General features: G+C 43.0%; 1 protein-coding gene across 16 annotated transcripts in view; it reads left to right on the plus strand.

Moving 5' to 3' along the window:
- Kiaa1217 (KIAA1217 ortholog) overlaps positions 1 to 27690 on the plus strand; it is a 458308-nt gene that overhangs the window by 175348 nt on the left and 255270 nt on the right. For all 16 annotated transcript variants that reach the window (XM_029470001.1, XM_029470015.1, XM_029470008.1 and 13 more), the window contains exon 2: positions 191 to 474. In XM_029470001.1, coding sequence (XP_029325861.1) covers positions 191 to 474 — 284 coding nt within the window. The remainder of the gene's footprint in view (positions 1 to 190; positions 475 to 27690) is intronic.

Raw genomic sequence — 27690 nt, forward strand, 5'->3', positions numbered from 1 at the left:
ATTTTTTTTTCAATTTTCCTCTGATTGTTGAATTTTTTCTCATTCTTGCCTAAAAAAAAAGTAAAAGTAAAAACTTCTGCTAAGTTACATTAATTCGTTAGCAACTGCCACTGCTCCTCTTGGTGTTCCACAGATGAGATGCCCGTGAGATCATTAACTGTGACCTGCACTCTTGTCCTTCATCTTGCAGAACAAGGGAGAAGCAATCTTCATGTAACATCTCAGGAAGATGCAGCATGCCGCAGGCCCAGGGAACGCCTTTCTAATGGAAACGCCAGGGCTCAGGTTTCCAAGCCTGCCCGAAATATCCCAAGGAGACACACTCTAGGTGGGCCCCGAAGTTCCAAAGAGATCCTGGGAATGCAGCCGTCTGAGATGGACAGGAAGAGAGAGGCGTTCCTAGAGCATCTAAAGCAGAAGTACCCGCACCATGCCACAGCCATCATGGGCCACCAGGAGAGGCTGAGGGACCAGGTAGGAACACACTATCGGTTCTACTGGCCTTGCTCGTTCAAAAAAGATTTTAAATTTCATGTATTTATTCATGCGAGTGCACATACAAGTGTCTGTGGGAGTGTATGTAGCACATATGTATGTGTGCATGCAAACCTGTGCATGTACACAGATGTCAGAAGGGAGGGTGGTCCGTCAGTTGTCCTTGTCTATCGTTCTGCTCTTATTTTGGGGACCAGTCTTGCCCTAACTGTGGTTATGTTTTTGGCTAGACTGGCAGGCAGCAAGCCCCAGTGATGTGCTAGTCTGTGCCCCCCTCAGAGATGAGGCATGCACAAGGCTCTAAGCCATCTCCAGGCCACGCTCACTTAGTCTTTGTTGTTGCAGTGTTAGACCCAGGGCCTTATTTATGCTATGAAAGCATCCCTAGTAGCTCATTCATTGTGTGTGTGTGTGTGTGTGTGTGTGTGTGTGTGTGTGTGTGTGTGTTGTTTTTAAGACTTGTTTATGTCAGGTGGTGGCAGCACACGCCTTTTGAAGGGACTCTGGCCAGCTCGAACATGGTGAGCATTGCTCTGGGAGGCCTTGCCCTTCTCCCTTGATCCCTCTGCCTTGTTGAGTACTTACTCTTGGGACTTGGTACACATTCATTCATCATGCAACCGACAAGGTACCATGCTACTCCCCAACTTACAAAGAAAGAAATGGAAGCCTGGGTTTGCAAAGCCCTTGGCTAATGGTCACACTAGTTGGTAAGCATCCAGGCTGAGTTGAAATCTGAACCCAGGCAGTCTAAACAAGCTCTTTCACTCATTAAAGATACTTAATAAAGGGTCTAGCCCACTAGAGCATTGCAAACATGGCTCTGGCAGACCTTACTCTTCTCCCCCATTCCCTCTGCCTTGCTAAAAACATTAGATTGCATTCCTAAAGCTAGCCACCAAAGTCTGTTTTCTTATTTGTCTATTTACTCCTCCTGAGGCTGACTACAAAGATCCAGCTATCAAAGTACTGAAGTCTAGCTATCAAAAGCCTCCTTTGGCTCACCTAATTAACATGTCCAATTAAAATTAAACACATCTTTTTGTTTTGTTTTGTTTTGTTTTTGTTTTTCGAGACAGGGTTTCTCTGTGTAGCCCTGACTGTCCTGGAACTCACTTTGTAGACCAGGCTGGCCTTGAACTCAAAAATCCACCTGCCTCTGCCTCCCAAGTGCTGGGATTAAAGGCATGCACCACCACCGCTTGGCGTAAACACATCATCTTAACACAGGATTTCCCCTTTTACCTTTATAAACTGCCATTTGTCTATGGGCCACATCTGTGTTGCTATCCAGAGGCAGTCCTTTGTCACTGGGGATAAAACCCCTTCCCCCGCTCCCTGTTCCCTTTGCCTTTGCTTCTATCTCTTGCTTTGTCTCTTATTCCATGTCCTGTGTCCCTCTGGGGCAAACAAATCTCCTTTGTACTGAGAAATTGGTCTTGAGGCTCCTCATCTGGTACTTTTCCTTTGACTTTAGTCCCAGCATTCAGGTAGCAGAGGCAAGTGGATCTCTGAGTTGGAAGCCAGCCTGGTCTACAGAATAAGAGAGTTCCAGAACGTCCAGGACTACACAGAGAAACTCTATCTTGAACACCCTTCTCTCCCCAAAAAGATTTTATTATTATTATTATTATTATTATCATCATCATTATTATTATAGTAGTAGTAGTAATTGCTATTTTGCTTTTTGTCTGTTTGACATGGGTCCTGGAGGGCTTTGAACTCTCTATGTGACCAGGCTGGCCTCAAACTTACAGAATTCTGCTTACCTCTGCCTTCCAAGAGTGAGGATTAAAGGCACGAGCCACCATGCCCAGTCTGTTGTTATTTTTATTTATGTACTTGCGAGTGTGTCATCTTTCCAGCCATTATGGCTCATTTTTGAATTAGGGGGATGACCTTGGGGTTTACAGTGAAAAGATATGTTAGTGTTCCTCTCACTCACTTGTTCCTGATCTCTAGCTTAGCTACAGAAAAGGTTTAATGTGAGAGCGCGCTGTACTGTTCTCCTAATCAGCAGAGGAAGAGAACAGGGGGCCTGACCCAAGAGAAGGGAGCTCTCCAAAAATGCGCTTTCATTATAACGACAAATGCACCAAATGCATAGGACAAAGAATATTGTTTTCTGACTAAGACATTGTGTAGCTGTAATTCATCCTGGGAGCACTCAAGTGCTTGCCACAGTGAATGAATGAATGAATGAACGCAAATATCCACATGTACATGTAAAGGTGAACTAAAGTGGCTAAAAATAGACTGTGACAAGCCTCTTTCTTCAAGCTGATGCTAGGTGCTTGGCTGCTGTTCTTTTTTACTTCTTTCTTACAAATCCCAGATACTTTCTTTTGCATCCTTTGCTTTCTGCTGGCTTCAGCCACCTGCTTTTCTCCAGTTATCTTGACAGCCACACAGATAGCACCCGACTGTGGCACAGGGTGTTATTGTTCCTTAGCTGTGTGCAATTACTCTTTAGCAGACTGAGTGGGTTTAGGGTCACAGGAGATGTGAGGCTTCCTTGGTGGCTCTGATTGGCCTGTTATCAGATGAACCTTTGAGGTTGGAGACTGTCTTGGAGGAAGTGGAGAGCTTTCAGCCATTGTGCTAAGTGGGCAGGTGCGGGGAGAGCCTACTAGTATGCAGACTGCAGGGATTGAGACAGGCTCAATGTCTCAGTCTGCCTTGCCAGTTCACTGCCAACACTCTATTTAAATCACTCAGCTTTTGATTATCCATAGAAATGGGGTTGGCATCAACTGGTACAGTTTCAGTCTGTAGTTAATCTTTAGTTCCATTTCTCCCTTAAGTGGAATGTTCTCTAAGAATTCTATCAGAATACCTAAGGTTGTAAAATGTGGTTTGTTTGTTTGTTTTTCCACATTTGTTTTCTTTTCCCTTCACACTGCAAAAAGGACAAGACTGTGAACCTCAGAATGGAGTTGGGAAACCTTACTGGTGTAAGGATGGGCCAGCGACCCACATCTGTGTGATTAAGAAGACTCTCTTTTCTTTGAAGGTTGGCAGCATCGATGTGCGTTTGAGCCATAGGATATGTGCTTTCTTCTCTTTATGTCATTGTTTTGGGGAAATACTATATCCAATAAAAAGCTATTTGTGTGGAAGTAACTTAAACTCAGTTACAATTACACATTAGGAAAAGTTGGTATTTGAACAAAAGGAAGTGTGAACTCAGATTCCTGGTTTACTCCACTATCCTAAGGGATAAAGATCATGGCCTATATGATTTGGGTTTTAGAATTGTTTGTTTCTTAGACAGGCTCTCACTTTACAGCCCTGGCTAGCCCGGAACCCCTCTTTATAATCAGGCTGTCTTGAACTCACAAGAATCCACCCATTGCCCAAGCCATCATCATGCCAGGATCAGGACTTGTAAATTTAAAGTTGATGCTTGTCACACACCAGGGACCACCACAGTTGACTGGGATGGAGATAAGGATAAAAAAGATAAAAGTCTGTGTTAAGTGGAAAGGGAAATTGATGAGTTGTCAGCAGTTAATGGCCTCAGAAACTGATCTCCAGTCCCAAATAACACCTGAGTTGTGACATGGCTTAGCAGCTGTTTGTTCCTGAGGCTGAGCAGATGCTACATTCCCACTCTGCCTCTTAGTATTTTCTGTTGATGGTCTAAAGCAGAGGTGGAAGGTGGGATGGGTGTGGGTGTAGGTGGTTTCAAAGGACACATCTGTGTGCACTCAGCAACTGCTGAGGTTCTGTGAGTCCGTCCCAACCAGCATAGTAAACACCACAGAAACTTTGACATGACTCGGGACATACCTATAAACAGCACCTCATCTGTCTGCATTCTTTGTCTCCCACCCCCATTCATACTTTGCCTCCCTTTTTTCTTCTACATTGTGACTGGATTTTGTATTCCTTTGGAGAAAGCCAAATGCCACCATCTAATGCACATCTCCTGACCCCAAGACTCTAAATACCAGCTATTCCTTTGTGGGCTGTGTCCCGGCTTTCTCCCCAGTGTAGCTGACAGGAAAAGAATAGCAAGTCAAAAACGATGCATCAGGCATTATACATGATAGCTTGGTAGGAGGAAAATCTAGGACTCCTCTAATTCTTTGCCACCAAACACTATGAAAAGAAGGACATGCCCCTGAATATTCCTGGAATATTCCTACTAGAGAATTTTACACTTAAGTTTAATTTTTAAGAATGTAATATGTGTGTGTGTGTGTGTGTGTGTGTGTGTGTGTAAACAAGTGTGGAGGTGAGAGAGTCTGTGGAGTCTGTCATTTCCTTCTACTTCTATAAGGGTTCCTGCTATAGAATTTAGGTTGCGTGGCAAGTGACTTTACATGATGAGTCATGTCCCTGACCATATATTTGAATTTTTTAAACCAAGAATGCATTTTCTTCACGCTCAATTACTAAAAAGCTGAGAGATTACTTTAATGTCCCCAGAGATCTTGCATAATGCTCAAGCATGGCTGCTGTGCTTACTACTGCCTCCCTCCACCTTCAGGCCTTTTCCACAAACTACTTTCTGACTTATTTGTATGCGTGTATACATGTAACGGTATGTGAATGTGCAAGCACACATGTGGGGATAGCAGGGAAACTTGGAGGGACTGGTTCTCACCTCTACTTTGTTGAGGCAAGCATCTGAAGAATTCCCCACACTGGCCTGGAGTCCTGTGCTTGTGGATGCTTGCCACCATAGCAAGGCTTCTTATGTGGGGTTCAGGAGTCACTTGTACCTCGACCCTCTGAGCCACCTCTAGGCCCCTTGGGCCTTGTAAATTGTGTGGGGCCAGCAGACAGGGTGTTCCATTGCCTGGATGCTGGGGGTTTAGGGTGCAGTTGGGTTGCAGGCTTCGCTGTATGTTATTGTGGGATTGGGGCTGATATCTTCTTACCTTTCTCAGTTGAAGCTTTGTATCATAGAGCCTGTGGAGGCCACTTCCTCCCCATGGGCAATTCTTAGCATTGCTCTGCTCTGCTTTGTGGCCACCTGCATATTTCAAGGACTTTGTCTGAAGTCCTTGTTCTTTTCCAGCACAAATGTTTGAGTGTCTGAGGAGGATTACTTTCCCTTTGTAAGTAAACAATTTTGGCATATTTCCAAAACTTTTATTTTAATCTTCTGCCTGCTCCTCCTACTTTCATCTCCTAAAAGCTGAGGTTACACTTCTAAGCCATGACACATGGCTGAAACTTAGACTTCTCCTGCATTAAAAGAATCAATTCCGTGGCGTAAGAGACAGCTCAGCAGTTTAAAGCATTGGCTGCTCTTGCAGAGGACCCGAGTTCAAGTCCCAGCACCCACATGGCAGCTCACAACCATTTCTGCCCTTTGCGTACCAGGCATGCACGTAGCATACATTCACATGTGTAGGCATGTGCTTATACACATTTAACAAAATAGAATCAGATGTACATGTTAGCACTATGGTCAGGACACCAAGAGAAATAATAAATGTAGCACTGTGTTCAGGACAGTGGAGAAATCGTCACCCCTGGCAAAGCTTGATGCTGTAGGCCTAGCACTGGGGAAGCTGGGGGGGTGGGGTGGGGGATGGAGCTTGACTTTGAGACCTGCCTGGGCTACAAAATAAAAAGATAAAACTGAAAATAAAAATAAAAACAAGCAAAACCGGAAAACAAATGAGTATAAGCTGCCTGTGGAAACAGGACTTCATGGCTTTAGTTCAGCCTGAGCACTGTCTATTCCTTTAACTGACTTTCGCTTTCCAGAAAGTCTAGACCGATTTCATCTTGCAAATCTAAAGACAAAACAAGAAAAGTTTTAACTGCCTTTGAATCAGAAGAGCAAGGGTCTTATGTTTGTTTGTTCAAATGATTTTAAGTTTTGTATCTGCATGCTGCTAGGGACCCTTGGAGTCAAGAGGCATCAGAGCTCCAGGAGCTGGACACACAGGCAGTTGTGAACTACCTATTGTGAGTGCTGGGGACTGAACTTCAGTCCTCTGTAAGAGCAGTGTGTGCTTTAAACTACTGAGTGCTCTCTCTCTCTCTCTCTCTCTCTCTCTCTCTCTCTCTCTCTCTCCCTAGAAGGGTGGCTTTTCAGAAGCAAGCTCTACTTAAAGTTGGTAAATTACAGGCAGTTTGATACTAGTTCTCTCAAAATTCACAGAAAATCGTGACAAGTGTTAATAATAGGAGGAAACACCTCCATGCTCACAGGGAAACAGCCAGAGTGAGTGAAATGGCTCCGTGGCAATACTGTATGACTGGGAAAGACAAATCAAAGGAGGGGCAGGTGCTGCAAAGAACCAAGGCCATAACCTTACCTGGAAGTAGAGGAAGCATTCCCTATGGAATAGTAGGAGAGCAAGCATCTCTAGATCACACTTCTGATGAGTTAAGGAACTTTACTGTGAGTCTCAGTACCATAAACTGCTGAATGAGGTGACTCATGTTGGAGCAGAAATGAGGACCCTTTTTTGTTTGTTTGTTTGTTTGTTTGTGCAGAGATCACTTCCAGTCACACAGGAGATTAGAAGGTATAGACTCTGCCTGCCAATATTTCCCTTCTGAATTCTATTTTTTGGTAGCCAGGTTCTAAGATAAAAGATCCTGATAGAAGAAGAAATATACCTAAAGACTCAAGTACTAGTTTAGATCATGCTGTATAACAACAAATAGACCTTGTAGTTCATCTGGGGTGGGTTGTGGTTCAGCACAAAAGTACTAAGGTCTTGTTCCCCAATTGGTTCTTGACTTATCAATAAAGAAGGTTGGGAGCCAATTGCTGGGTGGAAAGTACAGGTGGGACTTCTAAGTCCCAAGAGGAAAAGGAGATACAGGGAAGGAGGGAAGGGACCTTTTTCTGCCAGGAAAGCAGACACAGCAATCATTGTAAGACCTCTGGGTAGCTAGGGCCTGCAGGCTCCTCTATGGGCGAATGATCAGACTAAGTTTAGGGCAGGGGGAGAAACAATTAATAGGTTGGTAAGGGCACGTATTTCCAGGCATGAGGTATTTGTGCCCAGCATTTGTGCCTAGCAGGCAAATGCTAAAACTAATAAAACTGTCTGAGTGTCTTTTATCTGAGGATTCTAGGTTCTCAGGAGTGGACTGGTAATTCAACCCATCCCAGAATAAAGGCTGGTAGGAAAGAGAAGTGGAGTCAGCGCTAGTGGTGGTTATCCTGGAGCTGAGCCGTGTGAAACAGAAGGGAGTTGGGAGGGGCTGGTGCTGCAGCAGTAGTAGCATGTCTTTTAAAACGACACACAACACAAAAGTCTTTGTTTTCCACACATATAAAGTATGTTGGTGACTGGGCATGTTTCCAGAGAAGCCATTCTTACACAGTGGCTTTGTAATCCTGTCTCCTTCTGTCTTGTGGAGATGCTGTCTCACTCAGTACAAGTTCTGCTAGTGTTAGTGAGTATGAGTTTCAGTCATGATCCCGCTGGGATCCACCTTTAACACTTTAGAGAAGAAAGGGAATCATCGCATTTAGTCTCGTAATCATGAATGTTAGGAAAGTGCTCCTGATGTCAGGGCCACAAGGACTCTGATTCTTACACATTGTCACAGGTCTTGTGTTAATGAATGGTGAGTTTGAGTTTCATGAAAGACTAGTGGCTGTGTGAATACAATGGTGTTAAAAGAATCAGTGTGGGAACATTTCTTAGAGAAATTATAAATAATTTTGAATATGTCTAAAGACAATGAGCATGGTTTTACTGACCACACTCATCGATGTTCAAACAGAATAAAAGACAATAGTAAAAACACAAATGGAAAAACAGTCAAATACTTAAGAGAAATGATGCTCCCAAATAACTAAATGAAGGGGTCAGTTTGCAAAGGAGTGCAAAGAGAGCTGGCATTTTCAAATATGACATAAAGATTGTCCATATAGCCATTGCCTAGCATGTATGAGGCCCAGCATCAAGTCCCCAAGAACATTCCCACACCCACTACAAAAACTGGAGTAAAGAATTCTGTGATTGAAAGGACTTGGGGACTGGTGTGGTGTTTTAGTTGATAAAGTGCTTGAGGATCTGAATTTAGATCCTCTAGGACTCATGTAAAAAGCTAGGCACAGTGGCACATGTCTGTAATCCTAGGAGACAGATGTTTATGGCTTGGTGCCTAGCCAGCCTAGTGTAATCAGCAAATGACTCCAAGATCCTGAGATTTCCTGACTCAAAACATAAAATGAAGAGTGATTGAGGCTAGTACCTGATATCAACCTCTGGTCTCACATGAACTGAGCCAGGAGTGGGAATGGGGAAGAGGAGATGAAAATGGAGGAGAAGGAGAAGGAGATGGGGGAAGAAAAAGAGGAAGAGGAAAAAGAAGAAGAAGACATAAAAAGACTAAAAACTCAGAAGTTGCAATTTTGCTTTAAAAAAAAAAATCCATTTGCTATTGACTGAACACGAACCTGAAAGGGGAGAGGAATGCTAACCAGGCATCACTTTTGGCATGTGGCTTTTGGTCCATGCTTAATTGGTTGCTATCTTCCTCACCGATAGCTTTTCTTTTAATTGGTGTTATAGGAAAGCAAGAGAGAACATCTTGAGAACAGCCTGATGTTAAGAGCTCAGTAAAATTCAACAGTTGAAGAGTTTGGTGGAGTAGTTGGGGTGTAAAGGGAAGCCAGAAACAAAGTATAGATACAAAGGCAGGAAGTAGTCCTCAGCAGAGCCTAGAGAGAATTGCCACCAAAGGAGATGAAGAATCTTGAGATTAGGACCTTGAAAAATACCAACATGACTCAGTATGGAACATAGGTGCACATGGATTCACAAACAGCAGGTTGCCTGCCTGTTTGCTGCTGGTCAGTGCTGCTTCTTGGTTTATTTGCACATCTGTCCACCTGTTTTGCAGTCATTCAGTCAGGTGGTTTCTTATGGACAGACACTCTGAGCACTGATTTGGCATTGGGCACAAAGGACAAATCCCAGAATCTGCCTGCAAAGACAAGTTTCTTTAGTTGGAAATGTGTGAACTTTGGGGTCTGATGTGAGATACGCTTGACTTCATGACTGTAGTGAGTCAAACATTTCCTTGAGGCTTTTTCTTAATTATAGACCAAGACAGATTGTGGCAGAAGATGCTGAATACATGTCAGAACCCTGCTTGGTAAGGAAGAGGTAGCAACTGGTTGCAAACTATCCAGCCTAGTACCAGTCTGTTGACAGCTATGTTAGAAGAGGGAAGAAAGTTTCAAATTGGAGAAATTCCTGGCTATCAAAAGTAAATGACTGGTATGATCTTTGAATATGTTAAGCAGAGTAAATGAATCTTGGGTAGTGTCTTAGTCAGTGTTCTATTGCTGTGAAGAGACACCTTGACCATAGCAAATCTTATAAAGGAAAGCATTTAATTGGGGCTGGCTTATAGTTTCTGAGGTTTGGCAGAGAGAATGACAACATGCAGGTAAACATGGTGCTGGAAGAAGTAGCTAAGAGTTCTACATCAGAATACATAGGCAGCAGGAGGAGAGAATGACACTGGAACTGGCTTGGGCTTTTGAAACCCACAAAGACTGCCTCTAATGGCACACTTCCTCCAACAAGGCCACACCTCCCAATCCTTTCAAATAGTGCCCTCCCTGGTGACCAAGCATTCAAATCTATAAGCCTGTTAGGGCCAGTCTTATTTAAACCACCCGCTCAGTATTTGGGCAGAGATCTTTATCAGCAGCAGAGTGCTTGCCTAGTCTGAGGTTTAATATCTAGCAATGTGCAAAAAATGAAAAAGAAGGAAGAGAAGACAAAAAATATACTCACCTTTTGCAAAACTACTTTGACCTACACGTTTAACAATTAGGGTCTTGTATTTTATGATAATTATATTTGGAAATGATGCCATGCCCCTCACAAGCTTGCAGAGGGAATAGTTAGGAGAGAAGAATTTCACACTGGGGATCAGAATTTGAATGCAGTCTCAGAAGAATGAGGGAATCCTGTTTTCCTGATTAATGTCTGTATCCCAAAGCCTCATGCATGTTGGGGATTCTGATTGGATGACATTTTCCAGAATGAGAGGACCAGAGAGATGATGTTGAGATAAGAATGGAAGTGGCTTCCTTGTGTCCAACCTTAGAAAGACAGAAGTGTACTTTAGAGAAGAATGTCAGTGGATATAAGGAGAGGGAAGCTGGGTTGTTGCTAACTCAACTTTGATGCTAGCAGAAAAGTATGGATTCACAGACTTAGACCATGTTATGGGATTAGAGTAAAGGCAAAGTTCAAAAGTGAGCTTTCAGAACTATGTGAGAAGGATGATGAAATTGGCTTGGTAATGGCCACAGTGCTTAGACAGACCAACAGTGATAAGGTCCAGGGTGGAAGCTATGGTCTGGAATGTACCCAGAGGTGCATATTGACACACCAGATATTAAAGAGGAAAAGAAGAACAGTGGTGGGCTGGAGGAAGACAAAGGTTCAAAAAGGATTGTCACAGGTTCAGCAGAAATAGATCCAAGACCTGGTTTCAGAACCCGGGCATGGTGGCACATACCTTTAATCCTAGGCACTTGGGAGGCAAAGGCAGGCATGAGGTCAGCCTTGTCCACATTGTTCCAGGACAGCCAGGGCTATATACAGACTCTGTCTCAACATCTAATAAGACTGGCCCTAACAGGCTTATAGATTTGAATGCTTGGTCACCAGGGAGGGCACTATTTGAAAGGATTGGGAGGTGTGGCCTTGTTGGAGGAAGTGTGCCATTAGAGGTCTCATTCTATTATTTAGCCTGTACCACACTCTTCAGAAGGTCACCAGTGGTCATTGTTATCCATCCCTGATGCTTGGAAACATTTAGAGACTAGAGAGCTGGGAAATGGCTGAGTTGGTGACGTGCCTGCTACATAAGCATGAGGGCATGAGTTCGGATCTCCTGCACCCACAAGAGGGGAAGTCTTAGCAGAAGATATGTAACGTCAACCTCTGGCCTCCACATGTTCCTTCACATGTACATACACGCACACATGTGCACCTGCACACCCCAATATGCACACACAGACAGACATTATACACAGCAGTCATTACACACATAAAATGAAAGAGTATGGAAAAGCAGTAATAATGAGAGGACAGAACTGACATCACAGTGTCAGCTCTTGGGTCTGTTGATGGGAATGGGTTGTGGGGGGTGGGGTGGGGGGAAGCAGCAGATCTGGAGCCTGCATTAGAACAGTATTTGGAATCATCCTTCAGCAGCCTCTCAGACCCACTCTCCCGCAGCCTCTCTTTGCATTCTCATCTCAGTTATCTTTAGCTTAGCAGCTCTGTTCTTTCTCTGTGCATCCATTTCCCTTATCTGTTGTTTTCCAGGAGTGCCCACCAGCCTGTCTTCGCGTGAAGGTGAATCAAAGCCTTACATGTTCTGAGTTTCTGGATTGGAACTTTGAACTGAGGAATTGATTTTTGGGGTGTGGGGCAAATACCAGCAGGCTTTGCCCTGCCAATTCCTGCACCAAAAACATTTTTTTTTTTTTTTTTGCACAAATGGAATGTGAGATGACTTGGTTTCATGAGCGTTTATTGGCATTGCTCCTAACGGTGGTCAATGATGCTGCTTAGCCAGCACCTCTAAGATGCTGAAGGCTGAGCAGGGGTAGTGACTACAGAAAATAGAGAAACCCATGACCTTAGTGTGCTGGGAGAGTGGTGAGACTTTCCAGTATTTTGTATCCACTCTCTTTTCCTCCTACTCTATTTCTTTGTTCCCTCCTTTTTCTGTTTTCAGATACTTCAGTCAAACCAGAATAGTTCCTGTGCAAAAGCATCCTAATATAAAAAGTATGAGAAGCACGTCCAAAGGCCAGCATGCACTTAACCCACTGGCCTCATCCTTTCTCCTAGCATTCCATGAAACACCCATATGTTCCATCTCATCACTACCTGCACTTTCAAGTCATATAAGCTAGTATAGAGCACAAATTTTATACTTTTTCTCAGATCTATTATCATTATTATTATTATCAAGAATCAGTTTATATTTTTATTTTCAGATAATCTCTCTCATTGTTTGAGCTTCTATTTTAAACAATTTCCTTTCCTAATTTTTAAAACTTATCTGTTATAATTTCTTTAAATGAGTTTGATCTTTTTAAAAAATTAATTTTATGTGTATGAGTGTTTTGCCTTCATGTATGTATTTGGACCATGTGCTTGCTTGGTTCCCATGGATATCATAAGAGGGTGTTGGATCCTCTGGAACTGGTAAAGGTGGCTGTAAGCCAATATGTGGGTATGCAGAACTGAACCCAGATTTTCTGCAAGAGCAACAAATACTCTCAACCCTTGAGGATCTCCAAGTTGTTTAATTTTTAATAGCTCTTTCATTTATGTATTTGTTTGTATTTTCATTCTATGTGTATATGCATACGCACCATGGTGTACAAGTCAGTTCCAATCCCCTTCTGCCATGTGAGTTCTGGAGATCAATCTCTGGATAGGTGGTCTGTTTGGGCATTAGGTACCTGTTTCTACTGAGTCATCTCACCATACCCAAATGAGCTTAAACTTAATATTCCCTGGCTAGCATGGAACTTAGTTGAAGACCAGGCTGGCTTCAAACTTGCAGCAATACTATGGGTCTGCCCACTGACTGCTACGATTATAGGCATGCCTCCCCATGACTAGAGTCAGGCTGGATTTTGATAGGAGAGTTCATTTGTTAACACGAAGCTAACTATTATTTCTCTCCATTTTAGTTTGATCCCAAATGTGTCTGTTCATCTCTAATTACATGTGGCTTCTGCTGAGTAAAGCTCAATGACAGGCACTTGAGTTTAGGTCCTGACATGCTGTGCTTGAAATGGCAAGAGGTGGCTACAAGGTAAAACGACTTAGCCACTTAGAGGCCAATGAGAACTGGACTCTGTGCCAGGAAACTAGACTGCACACATGCAGCCTGGAGTTATGAGATACATCAGTCAGGGTTCTACAGAGCAAGAAAAGAAATAGCAAAATGCTCTTTCTTCAGGAGAGTTCAGCCTTTGCTCTTTAAACCTGACACTGATTGAATTATGGAGGGCGATTGGCTTTATTCACACCCTAATGACTGATGTGAGTCACATCTGAGGAATTCCTTCAGAGCAAAATCTTGATTGGGGTTTGATGGGACAACTGGGTACCACAGCTTAGCCAAGTGGCTACACAAAATAAGCTACCCCCCACAAAGCACCATTAAGCAGTAGTAAAATAAGAATGGGTGAGTTCTAAAAGAAATCTATAGCATCCAATAACAGCCAGAGGATCAAGGCTTGGGGGGTCGTGGGGTGGAGGTTGAAGGGGGATGAAGGATTTCCAGGGTTGGGCGCCACTATTTCCCTCAAATATTCAAATGCTATTTTTCTTTTGGTGACACCCAAAGTATGATTTCAACTTACAATATATGTTCTAGTTTCTTTCAGTGGCCTTTGGTTTTTATTTGGAGCAGGTTGCAGAATTTTCTAGAGAGTGGTGTTTCCTTAGCCTTTATCTTCATTCACCCTTGGGATCTGTTTGCCCTTGGATTATAAGGGTTGGAATCTGCATAATGATGTGTTAACCCTGTTCTGTGCTGCGCATGATAGCCTGTATACAGCCCAGAGCTAGATCAATGTCTTCCTCTGTTCAGCCACTGTTGCTGATGGCTGCTTCCTTCTTAGATTCTTCCTGGCTTGACTTGCTTCTTAGATTCTCTGTAGCTGGACAGTTCTAGAATCCCAAACATGTCTTCACTCAGGATGTCTGGGAGATCCACAGAACGTCTGCCCTTGGCAATCCAATAAGGACTTTCAAGTTAGAAGAACTCCATTTGGCCTGGCTTAATTTATTTAGGACTTTCATACACCACTGAGAGTGGATTTATTAAGCTATGGGTAGTGCTGCCTTTGGTTAACACAGTTGTTCTGGTGTCAACTCTTGGGTCCACCCAGATTTATACTGAGACTCCAACACTTTATTTCTGTGGAAGACCCACCCAACCTAATCACTTTGAGCATATATATATAGGGAATGTGGAAATGGTGGTCTTTCTTGCCTCACAATGTGGTTATGAAGCGCAAAGGAAGCAAGAATTGATTATTTTAACAAGGAAAGTGTTCACTGAAGGCGCTGTTTGCTAACTGACAGTTTCTAAGTCACCTCTGTTACCAGATACATGTGTTCTTTCATCTTTCAGGGGCCTTATTTCTGAGTGAGTACCTCACCACTTCTGTTACAACATAGATTTGTTGAAACAGATTCGAGTGTTATTTGCTCTCTTGAGTCAATTATAGATGCAAGAGATGTCAATAAATTTAAAATCAAGCCAGATTATTACATTAGTTATTTTTCTTCTCATTACCCGTGAATACCTGGTATAAGAACCCACTTAAGGGAGGAAAGATTTATTTTGGTTCATGGTTTGAAGCACTGTCCACAGTGCTGGGGAAGATATGCATGCTGGAGCAGCTATGGTGGCAGACCAAGGAAGGAAGAGGAGAAAGGAACATTGAGGGAAGCTGAAGTACTCCGCCCCAGACCCCATCAATTTCTAACTTCCCCTACCAACTCCCTGTCTCCTGAAGATGCCAAGGCCTCTCAAAACAGCACCAATCACTGGAGAGTAACTGTTCAAACAAACAAGCCTGTAGGACATTTTACATACAAACTATTACATTGTTTTAAATGCCTGAACTTAGTTACTAGTTTAGTAAGATCATGATACTATTCTTTAAGAAGTGTTGGCAGCTCTGCATTTCCCTCATTTGGGGACTGTAAGAGAAGTCCTTACTGGCTGGCCAACCTTGAATCAAATCTTGGCATCCATGCCAACCTTCATGTGTTGTCCTTATGGCTAAGATTGCTGGAGCATGAAACTAGCCCACACTAAATCAGCCAAGGTTCCCACATCCCATAATGATGTCATCCCCAGCATTTACCTCTGCTTGCCTGCCTATGAATGGGTTAATCCTGGCTTCTGCCTCCAACTTATTTTTGTAATTATCCTCATGTGCCTTTCAGATGCTGATTTTTTTTAAATCTCTTTTCCAAGCTTGACTTGAGTAAGCAAAAGCTGAGATACTGTCATTTCCTAAATAAGCTAAAGGGAAGCTTTGGCCCATTATAACCACTCTGTCTGCTGAATCTATGTTCACGGGCTCCTCTAATGGACCGTCGAGAAATAACTATAATTGAATAGTGCTTCCACTCCATCTGCAGATTCCACCAAATCAAACCCAGATTTGGTTCTATCTTGTTTTTGTTTGTCTCGCATTGTGTTTGTGCCTCCCATTGGGTGAAGCAGAAGCTCGGGCTTCATCTGGATGTATTTGCAACTCACAGAGGCAGTAATTAAATCTCTGAATCTCCTTGCCTCCCCGGAGGGTTCCAACTCTGAGCTGTTGCATTAAACCCCACTAGTTCTTGGTTCTCTTCAAAGGTAATGTCCCATCTGTTGACTGTGAACTGGGGCAACGTAGAACTCAGATCTGTCAGTGCTATTCACTGATCCAAAGACCTTTCCTTTCCTTAACAGAAAGAGCCACTCCGAGTTTTTGAAGCCAGTGCTTTGCTTTCTAGCAGAGGACAATGTGAGCTTGGCATAGTGTAAAGGTTAATAACACTTGCTCTCTGGCCTTTGAGGGCAGGTGCTGCTGAGCCTTGTGCAGTTTGCTGCAGGGTGCTGGGGAATGAGAGCTGGTGGATCCTGCAGCAAGGCAGCATCTGGCAGTCTCCAGCACCGTGGTATTGTGTCTGATCCCATTCAGTCTCACTGAAGTCCTTTATGCTGTGGCGCCTGACAGCCAATTGATAATGGTCTGTAAACTCTGGTGGATTTGGAGCAAGTCCATGCCAATGTTTCAGTGGCAGGCATCAGCAGTTTTAAACCTGTGTCTGTGCCACATTTGGAAGTGGAAAGAAGGAGTAATTAGCTCAGCATCATAACCAGGAAGTTTTCGGGACAAGTAGGGCAGAGATATATACAAATCTTTTGGTAAACGGTAAAGATTTTATTTTTTAAAGAATGTAATAGTAGAGCTGGAGAGATGGCTTAATGGTTCCGAATGTTTGCTGATGCTGCCTAGGACCCAAGATCCCTTTCCAGCACCCACATGATGGTTCATAGCTGTCTGTATCTCCTGTTCCAGAGGCTGTGATGCTGCCTTCTGGACTGCAGGCAGTGGGGCACACATGGTACACATATAAACAGGCAAACAAGCAAAACACCCATCCACGAAACTAAAAGTAACTTAAAATCTTTAAAAAACAATCTGAGATAGTGAAAATTGCATACGTGTTTGTCCAGTTACTTGTATAAGCTTGGGAGACATGCACATGCATGCTAGGAAAGGGTTAAAAATGTCTGTACCTCCTCCCACCTCTACAGCCACAGGCCACAGGCAAATGTACACAGCTGCACCAGCACACACAGACACACACTCAGGTAAGGAACCTGTTTTACAGGTTTTCCTGGTTAAAAGTAGGTAGGGGGTTGGTGGCGGGGAAGAGCAGGAAAACCTTCAGTGCAGACTGAAGATTTTTCAAAGTAACTTTACCCGGTAGAGAGAGGCACACTTGTGCCATGTGAGTTTTTTTTTTTTTTTTCTTCCTCTTCCACTGATTAAGTGCATTGTTAGACAGGGAGGGGCAGATTAGCAAATGCCTATAATTTTGATCATTGTTTTCTGCAAAACAGCTCAGGCTTTGAAAACGAAGCCACCGTTTTTTTGGTTCCCTTGCTGCCAACAGCACAAATTAAACCGCGCAAAGATCCCAAGCCCGGCTGAAAGGTTTCATTAATGAACAATTTCAGATGATTGTTTAAGTCTTTACTTGACAGGTAACATTGGCATGTAGGCAGGTGGGGTTAAGGTTTCCATGGAGATTTATGATGTCATGCTTGAAAGAGCATGTCAAGACAGCCAGTTTAACAAGTAGTTACTCAAAAAGTCCTATAGGCTACAAATAGGCTTTATGCAAATGAGGAGAGTTTCACTGGGAAAAACTGCAAAAGAAAACAGCCGAGGCATGGAGGGGGTTTACCTGACAGCTCGAAGGAAGGATGAGCCCGCAGACCATTAGATTTGTAAAGTTTCAGAAGATGGACTAGGGCCTTTCGCCTCTGCCTCACCTGTGGAGTGCTTGGTACAGGTAAATGCATGTGCTTTTTTTTTCCTGTTTGTTTTTTTATTTCCAGTTATTGCCAAAAGGTTATTTGGAAACCCTGTGGTCTGTTGTGAGCATTGTTCACTTGGCAGGAATGGAGTCTATAAGCATAGCTTTTTCACACGGAGTGTTCCAGCTCTGGGGCTGTCTTAAGGGCTTTTTTTTTGTTTGTTTGTTTGTTTGTTTGTTTGTTGTTGTTGAATGAACTGAGATTTTTGAATAGAGCTGAAAAACAAGTGATGTATTACGTATTATGCTGATTGTGCCCATGGAGAATGCTGCAGGGACAGAAGCCACAGAGAGGGACTCACAGGATGACTGAGCATCAAGATACTGTATACATTTGTTGACTGTTCCCAGATGCTGCGCGCGCGTGTGTGTGTGTGTGTGTGTGTGTGTGTGTGTGTGAGTGTGTGTGTGCGCGCGCGCGCCCGCTCGCACGTGCAAGCATCTGAAGGTAAGACTCTGGTAATTCTGGATTTTCATTTTGTAAAATATGAAAACTAAAATCTTTGGAACATCTAGGAAATAACCTGGGACTCGGATTTATAAACAGGGCCCTTCTGTTTTCAAATGTGCTTGCATGTTTTGTTTTGTTTTTCCTTCATAAAAATGTTCGCTAAGGGGGAGGGTATAGGGGACTTTCAGGATAGCATTTGAAATGTAAATGAAGAAAATACCTAATAAAAAATTGGGGAAAAATGTTCTCTAAGACTAGAAAAAAATTAACTGTGCTGGAGTTATTAGTTTGGGAACTTTTAAGAAACTAGCTGTAAATAGCAGGATGGATGAACGAAAGAGGAGGGAAAAGTTGGAAAGCTTGCTTCCAGACAGAAGCCTGGTCACCTGGTAGTGGAGGCAGGTGGATGGCCCTGTAGCCTTGATGGGTACAGACCCCTCAATTGGCAGCAGAGAGGAGACATCTCCTGCTGTTAACTGTTCTATGAGCAGTTAAACTCCCCCTCTTCAAAAGAACATGGAGAAAATTCATTTGTTTCTTTCCAATAATACAAGGATTAAAGTCTGAGCTCAAGGTACCTGGAACTGGGGAACTAGGGACTTTTAAGACAAAACCTGCTTTGAAACTGTTTTGAATATGTAAGCACGGAATCTGTACTGCTGCTGCAGTCAGAGGATGTGGATTAGCACTGGAATTAGCATTCAGTTCAATTGTTACCAGTTAGATCCGAAGGTGACAAAGGAGACGGAAGTCCTGTTTTCCTCACTGGCTGTGTGACTCGGGGAAAGTAAATTCATACCCTTGAGCCTCAGTTTTCATCTCCATACACTGAGGGTGACAGTCATGGTGTCATCGCTCAACTCTAAATGTTGAGGCCTCTCGTATTATGGGTTGTTTTTGCTTAGAATGCATGAGGCAATTCTGTATTACAAAGCGCTGCTTTTTCCCTCTTCTTTTCTATCCTCTTCATGTTTTTACAACAGCCAAGTAAAGACTTGTAGAGTCTGTGTCTTGCATTTTGTAGATGAGTGATCTATGACTCAGAAAAGTACAGTATATTATTACGTTTGCAGATTCAGTATTGTTTCTCATGTTAATGAATATGGAGAAAATTATTTCATCATTAAAATAACTCCCTTAATCCCAGCACTCGGGAGGCAGAGGCAGGCGGATTTCTGAGTTCGAGGCCAGCCTGGTCTACAAAGTGAGTTCCAGGACAGCCAGGGCTATACAGAAAAACCCTGTCTCGAAAAACGAAAAAAAAATAAAAAATAAAAAATAAAAAAAAATAAAATAACTCCCAAGCAGCAACAAAGGAACAAGTATATGTGTGTGTGTGCATGTGTGTAATATATAATGTATATACACATATATAATATATATTGCAAGATTAATATAGTGTTTGTGCTGCTTTTGTGGGGAGTTGGCTGAAATCACATGAATGCATTTTTTACTGATAACCTGCTCATCAGAGTCCAGGCCACTGTAAACACAGTGTGAGATTGCACCCACCTCACATTTTTCTGAATCTGATTCTCTCCAGGAATCGCATGTAGATGTCACTGTGATTGTTGAAGTGGAAGCCAAGTCTCCCAGAAATTGTGGGTTCCACATGATGAGGAGTTCCAGGTAGCAACTCTTTGCTACCTTTTTCATTCTGGCCTTTGGCAGCCCCTCCCTGTCTCCATCCCGGAAGTCTGAGCGGCTCTTGACTGGTTTCCATATCAGGATCCTCCAGCTATTGTCTCTAGGGTGCTGGAATTACAGGTTTGCACAACATCTGGCTCATGAGTAACAACAGTGTATCTAGTCAGGGGAAACACTCTGGTAGTTCTGGACTTTCCTAAGCACTTTTAAAAGTTCCGGGTTTCCAGAACTGCCCAGAATCCATGCTGCCTACAAAGGCTCTTAGGATGAGCTTGGGTGGGCTCCCAGCGTTGATCCTAGACTCCCTTTGACATCTGTGCTGCTGAAACTCTGAATGAATTCACTGTAGATTAATGCCAGCGGTCATATGAATCCTGCTTTATGACTGACTCCAGCTTCCAGCCCCGTGTGTGTGTGTGTGTAGATTATCTCCAGAGACAATCTACAAACCCAAAACTAAGTCTTTATTTCATAAGAGTCTCATGGCAGAGATTTAACCCAGGGTGAGAGTTTGCATAGCGTGAAGGCTACCAGCAACAGATACATTTAGAATCACTGGTGAATATTCATTTTCTTTTTAACTAGCAAACCACACAGTTGCCCTAATCTCCATTAGACATAATCGTTGCCAATCGAAGCAATGTTGGAAACTAACTAGTGGCTGAGTAGTGTGGAGTTTGGAACATGGCAGTATTTGGTGAAGATTCAAAATCAGAAAGGGTATGTGCAGGGTTTAAAGAATCTAGGTGCTTGGGTTCAAATCCCACCTTCGTTTCTTACCTGTACCACAAACTTTCCATTGGAGAGCATGCATAGGTTATATGCCAGTCAGATAGAGCAACTGGACTCTATCTTATAGATTAAACTCAGGCCCTCTCACATGCTAGGCAAGCACTACACACCCATGTTCCCAACCTAGAGATTTAAAAGCCTCTTCTTAATAAAGGAGGTAGTGTTTCATGTCCTATTATTGCCTTATAATTTTAAAAATTTATTTCTTTAAAAAAAAAAAAAGGAAGGCGCTGGAATGTCCTAGTGTGAAAAAAAAAATAGTTACAAGAAGTTGTCTTAGCTGGCTGTTGAGGAGGCGGAAGAGTGTGTTCTGAGTGGGAGGACAGAACTATTCTAGATGCTGATTATAGTCCAGGCCCTTTCTATGTTATTTGCCAGTGAACTTCAGTAGAAGCACACGTTTACAGTGTGTGTGCTTCGAGACAGGGTTTCTCGGTGTAGCCCTGGCTGTCCTGGAACTCACTCTGTAGACCAGGCTGGCCTCGAACTCAGAGATCCCCTGGCTCTGCCTCCCCAGTGCCAGGCTTAGTTAGGGTCCAGCTTTTTAGCTCAGACAGATTCAAACTCATGATCTTCCTCTCTCACGTGTTGGGATTAGAGGCCGAAACACCATGCCTGACTTCTCCAATACCTGTTTATTTCAGAGACAGTCATCATCCATCTCAAAAGAGCCCTGTCATGACAGGTGACATGGCCATGGCTTGTCCTCCTGGTAGGTGGCGACTGGCAGCAGAGGTGGAGTAGAGGAAGTAGCGAAATATACCTACCCTTGCACCATCAAACTGTGTTCTTAGTTTCAACTGTTTTACAGAATGTAAGCCTTTTAGAGGAGTCCAAAGTTGGTGCATATCTTTTATCATACATAGTAATACATAAGACCTGTGGTTTGGGGGCCATTTCATATTTTAATGTGAATTTCCTCATAGATCTTTACAAAATCCATTGCCTTCTCATAAACCTCCTGACCTTCACACTTTACCTGTAACTTTATATGAGAGGCAATATGGATGGGTGGATTTTCATTTTTCTCCTTGATAGAGGTGTAAGATTTAAGGAAACAGGTCTTTCTTTTTCTCCTCTTCTGTGATGTTGCATCCTGCCTCCTCTTCCTTTTCTTCCTCCTCCTCTTTTTCTCTTCCTCTTTTCCTCCGATTCTTCTTTCTCCTAGTTTTCCTCCTCCTCTTTCTTTTTGATTTTTTTTTTTTTGGCATTGTGAATGGGACCTAGAGTCTGAAGCATCTTAGGCAAGTTTACATCATTGAGCCCATTTTCAGTCCCAAGGCAGTGCTTTGAGATATCTAATCACTCCCCTCTGACTGCTTATAACCAATGAAGTATATCCTTCTTGCTTATGACAACAGTGTGGCCTCAGAAAACTGGAGACCTTCAGAGCTTTGGATTCTGGTGGGAAGAAATAAAACCAGGACAAAACAGGCATCCTGGACCAGCTTTTTCCTGGGGACAGGAATCTCTGTTGTGTTGATTTTGGAAGAGAGAGTGAACAGGAGAAAGGGTGTTGTGACTTGTAAGCACAAATGTAAAATGTTACCATGAAAAGAAATACTTGCCCTGAGTTCTCCCGGCAAGGAATGAGCAGATCACTTTATGGGACCTGTCAGTTCTATTAGCCCAGAGTCCAGTGGGTATTAGCATCTAGGGTCTTGTTCTATGTGCATCATGGTGGGACATTGCATGACTTTGACAGTTCGTAGTTACTGTACCTCCCATTCCTGGTTAGTTCTAATTTAAGTAACAGATGTGATACCATGCTTTCCACCTTGAGTTCCATTAGGGTTAGCAAATGCAGACAGTCACATTGGCCCCATAAAACTGATGGCAGGGTTCCTATGACTGTGAGCCCTGCACCCTACCTACCAGACTGTTGATCCTGCCCTGTGTCCTGCATCCTGTTTACATCACACTGGATGGAGAAAGCAAAGATCCTACCAGGGGAGTGTCTGCACTGACCAGTCATTAACACTGGATCCTTCAGACTTGCTTTGGCCCATCTGAGCAGCGAACCAAGCTGATGCTTCAGCTGCATCTGGAGTAGCTAGAGAGCAGTCGCATGGTCTTATAACACAACATGCACACTTATACACAAATAAACATGCACAAACTCATGCACACACGGGCACAACACTCTCTCATGTATGCACACACAATGCAGTACACTCACTTATGTATACACACACACACACACACACACACACACACACCTGGGCACACATACTCATGTACAAATGGACACCTACATGGCTATTTTTTTCTTTGATGTTGAGAATGTTTGTGAAAACCACTCAGGGCATCAGGGAGACATCACATCGCCTTTCCACAGTAAACACGCCAAAGCTTCCATTTGACTTTTTGTGGCACAGGAGCAAATTTGTTTTGTAATTGTCTCTGAATTCTGCACAAAGGAAGTTGCAAGATTCCCTTCTCCAGTGTTATTAGTATTGAATTTCTTTCTTATATTAAATTGCATGACTGTTGAAGACAATACTTCAAGTGATATTTTTCAGTCTCCTCTTTGTGCACTATTTGTGTGTCCATATGTATATGAATGTGTGTGTTGTGTGTTTCTATGAATGTGTATTACGTGTGTGTGTGTGTGTATGAGTGTGTAGGTGTCTATTTGTACATGAGTGTGCCCATGTGTGTGTGTGTATAGATAAGTGTGTGAATTGCATTGTGTGTGCATACATGAGAGTGTGTTGTGTTGTGCCAGTCTATGCATGAGTTTGTGCATGTCCATTTGTGTACCAGTGTGCATGTTGTATTGTGTGTGTATGTGTGTGTGTGTGTTTGCATGAATGTGTGTTATGGTATATGTGTATGCATGAATGTGTGTGTCCATTTGTGTGTGTGTGGTATGTTTTATGTGTATATGTGTGTATGAGAGTGTGTGGCATATGTGCGTATGAGTATGTGTGTTGGGATGTATGTATGTGTGTATGCAAGAACACAGCATAAAGTGACTTAGAACAATTCTGTTTTTAACCACAATTGTCAAAGCGGTCCCATAATATCTTAACTTGGTCTTTTAGAATTGTTGTTTAGATTCCTGCTTCTTTTGTTTCGTTTGTTTCCATGTTGCAAGTATTACTGCAATGACTTTCCTTGTACCTATAAACATACCAGAACATCTAAAGAACAAATTTCTGAAAGTTAAGTCAGATGACCAGTGTTGAGAGATACCACCCAAAAATATTAGAACATACTGGTTAGTATTGTGGATGGGGATGTAGGGGATGTCACAGGGAATGTTCCATCACTCTCACATGACCCAGTCATAGTGGTCACGAAGTGATTAAAAACACTAGACTCAGATATGAACATATGACCAAGTTAGGCTAACCAAACAATGCAGTACATTGTGTAGTCTCAACATACCGAAGAAAGCCTTGGGAGAGATTTGAAGCTCCAGCTCTCTTGTTGTTGTTGTTGTTGTTGTTGTTGTTGTTGTTCTTCTTCTTCTTCTTCTTCTTCTTCTTCTTCTTCTTCTTTCTCTGTATAGCCTTGGGTGTCCTGGAACTCACTCTGTAGACCAGGATGGCCTGGAAGGATCCATCAGTCTTAGCCTCCCAAGTGCTGGGATTAAAGGTGTATACCATCATCACAGGCTCCAATTCTTTTTTAAAAGACTTGCGGGATCTGTCCATCTTCGAGTGCAGCAGGATTGCTCTGTATGTCCGGTGGCACAAACCAATGCTGTTCTTATAGTATCTTCATTTTCACCTTTCTCCTCAAAAACTGCTCATGATACTCCCTCTTATCCAGAGACATGATGGCTCTGCAGCTAATGAAAACACACCTCAAAACGGTATTTTGTGTCTGTGCACATGCTTGCCAGTAGTCAGTTAACCCAGAAAGAATCATGAGAAACAACTCAGTTTAGAGGAAAAAGAGGAAGGTCACAACTGTGATGGGCAAATTAAGGGAAAGCCATAATTGAAGCAGTTTCATTAAAGAGAATATAATTACTGTCACCCTAGGAGGAGGTAGGTGACTTCTAAGCCAAATACAGCTTTTATAAATCATTAGAAAAAAAATTGGCCAAGCTTCGTATATTGTGGGATAAATACAATATTTTCTTCCTCCAAATATTAAATACCATAGGTTTAAGGTTTTTTTTTAATCATCTATTTTATGGAGATGAGCACAGGTGTGACATGGTGGACTTGTGGAATTCAAAGGATACCTTCTGGGGAGTCCTTTGTTATCTTCCACCATGTAGGCACCAGAGATTGAACTTAGGCCATCAATCTTGGCCACAAGGGCCTTTGCCTGCTGAGCCACTTTGCCAGCCTACCACAGAGTTTTTATGGCACCCAGACACACAGTAATCAAATTTCTTTATGCATTCCAATTCAATCCAATGCAATACAATTGAACTTTTCCTGGTATATATCCAGGGATCACTGACAACAAATGTGTTAGGGCTGGAGAGATGGCTCAGTGGTTAAGAATACTGACTGTTCTTCCAGAGGTCCTGAGTTCAATTCCCAGCAACCCAACCACATGGTAGCTCACAACCATCTGTAATTGAATGCAATGCCGGTTCTGGTCTGTCTTCAGACAAACACAGTGTACTCATATCCATAAAAAAGTGTAAATGTTAATGTTGGAATTCCCACACACATCACTACCTGTCAGCAATGTCACACAGTTATGCCTATTATCACCTTTTAAATGGAGAAACATCTGTATGTATGAGTAGATGTATGTATGACTGTTAAGATGACTCAACAGATAAAGACTGTTGCCCCCAAATCTGCTGACCTGAGTTCACTCCCTGGAACCCAGGGAAGTGAAGGAGAGATCTTCCAACAATTCCTCCTCTGATCTCCAAGTGTACACACAGCACACACAATTAAACAAATTAGCAAACATTTAAAGAGATATGTATAAAAATTGGTACCAAGACTGAGAATAAAGGAGAGTCTTGATTCTAATGGAAAGGGAGTGGGGATTTGAATTCAGCAATTCTAACCCCAGCCTGTGGAATGTGCTTTAAGAAGTGATCTGTTGAGTGGGTCAGATTTCAGATCCTGTAATCAGGGAAGGTTTACCTCTCACTGCCCAGGCATGTGACAGGGCCTGGAAAACTGAAAGGGGCAGGAAGAGATGCTGAGTCAGGCCTAGGGATTACTTGTGAGGCTTGTCAGAGGCAACTGTGAAGCAACTTTCTCCCCAGTGTTACAGGTCAGGAACCTGTTCTCTGTGGACAGACCCTCTAAGTTCCCCCAGAAAGTGAACCCAGAGGTGGCTCATGGAGCAGGGTTCACAGAGTACAGTGCCCCTGAACCCACACACATGCACATATTTCTTGTTTCCCTGTAGGATTTCAGAAGTGCTCACCAGAATGGAGAAGACAGATTGGGCAACTTTCATAGCCAGAAATAAGACCAGGTGGGAGACAGCTAACCTGGGACCAGGGCTCTAGAAAGCCTTTGTAATGATCTCTGAGAGTTTCCATAAAATATTCAACTCAGGGTTGGGGGCCATAGCACAGTGACAGAGCACGGAGTCTGCATGCTCCATCTCCACCGTTGCAAAACAGAAAATAAACAAGAGTCAAAATTAAAATCACCAAATGGATAGAATCAGATGATTTTCACATAAAATAAAATTCCTCATACCCAACTGTCTGACACACAGCGACATATCACAGCTTCCATGGGAGATTTTTTCTTACTATTTATTTATTTATTCTTATATTTTTTGTTTCTTTTGGGGTGCTGCAAGGGCAGCGCACCACGATGTACAACGTCCACAAGCAGTTTCACATAAAATAAAATTCCTCATACCCAACTGTCTGACACACAGCGACATATCACAGCTTCCATGGGAGATTTTTTCTTACTATTTATTTATTTATTCTTATATTTTTTGTTTCTTTTGGGGTGCTGCAAGGGCAGAGGGTGAATATGGAGGAACGAGGAGAGGAGTGGGATTGGGGTGCATGGTGTGAAATTCACAAAGAATCAATAAAAAGTTTTTTGTTTTTTTTTTTCCCCCGAGACAGGGTTTCTCTGTATAGCCCTGGCTGTCCTGGAACTCACTTTGTAGACCAGGCTGGCCTAGAACTCAGAAATCTGCCTGCCTCTGCCTCCCAAGTGCTGGGATTAAAGTCCAGCACCACCACCACCCGGCCAATAAAAAGTTTTAAAGAATTCTTATACCCCATGAACAACAACAAACACAAACCAAACCAAACCAAATAAACCATGAATATATGAACATATCATCAAGAATCGAGGGGTTTAGCCTCTTTTCAGAAAGTGTGCCAATGTCAAGAAAAGACAAAGCCCAGGTTTGGGGTAGACACAGAGCTCCACTCACTATCCCACACCTGTCTTCCTCACCCACCTGACCTGACAACTGTACCACATTTCTCCTGGTGGCATTGTGTTAGTTTGAGTTCTACTTCTACTATTTGGTATTGTGTGGTCTTGAGCAGGGCACACTCTACACAAGCTTCTATGTTCACTGCTCTGCAAGATCACCCAAATTCAAGGTGAGGAGCACTCAGCCCAGTACCTGGCAACAGCTCTACTGGAAACATCTCATGACATTTTATGAGACATGATGGCTTTTTGTCCAATGTCTCAGTTAATCTGAGGTTGATCAGGTTGGGAGGGGCCCCTGAGCAAGTATCCCCCAGAGCTCCCTTGGACTAAACCGCCAACCAAAGAAAACACATGGTGGGACTCATGACTCTAGCTGCATATGTAGCAGAGGATGGCCTAGTGGGTCATCAGTGGGAGGAGAGGCCCTTGGTCCTGTGAAGGTTCTATGCCCCAGTATTGGGGAATGCCAGGGATAGGAAGTGGGAGTGGGTGGGTTGGTGAGCAGGGGAGGGGGGGACCAGGAAAGGGGATACTATTTGAAATGTAAATAAAGAAAATAGCTTAAAAAAAGAATCTTTAGTAACTTTAGCAACATAAAAAGAGGGTCTTAGACTATAATTTCTGTGTTTCGGCATGTGAGTTATTTTCTTTTCATTGTTATTTTAGAAATAGGGTTTCTCTAACTAACCTTGACTGACCTTGAACTCTCTATGTAGACCAGGCTGGTCTTGAACCCACAGAAATCCTGCTTCTGGCCGGGCGTGGTGGCGCACGCCTTTAATCCCAGCACTCGGGAGGCAGAGGCAGGCGGATTTCTGAGTTCGAGGCCAGCCTGGTCTACAAA

This window comes from Mus caroli, chromosome 2 (genome assembly GCF_900094665.2).
Source record: "Mus caroli chromosome 2, CAROLI_EIJ_v1.1, whole genome shotgun sequence".
NCBI lineage: Eukaryota > Metazoa > Chordata > Mammalia > Rodentia > Muridae > Mus > Mus caroli.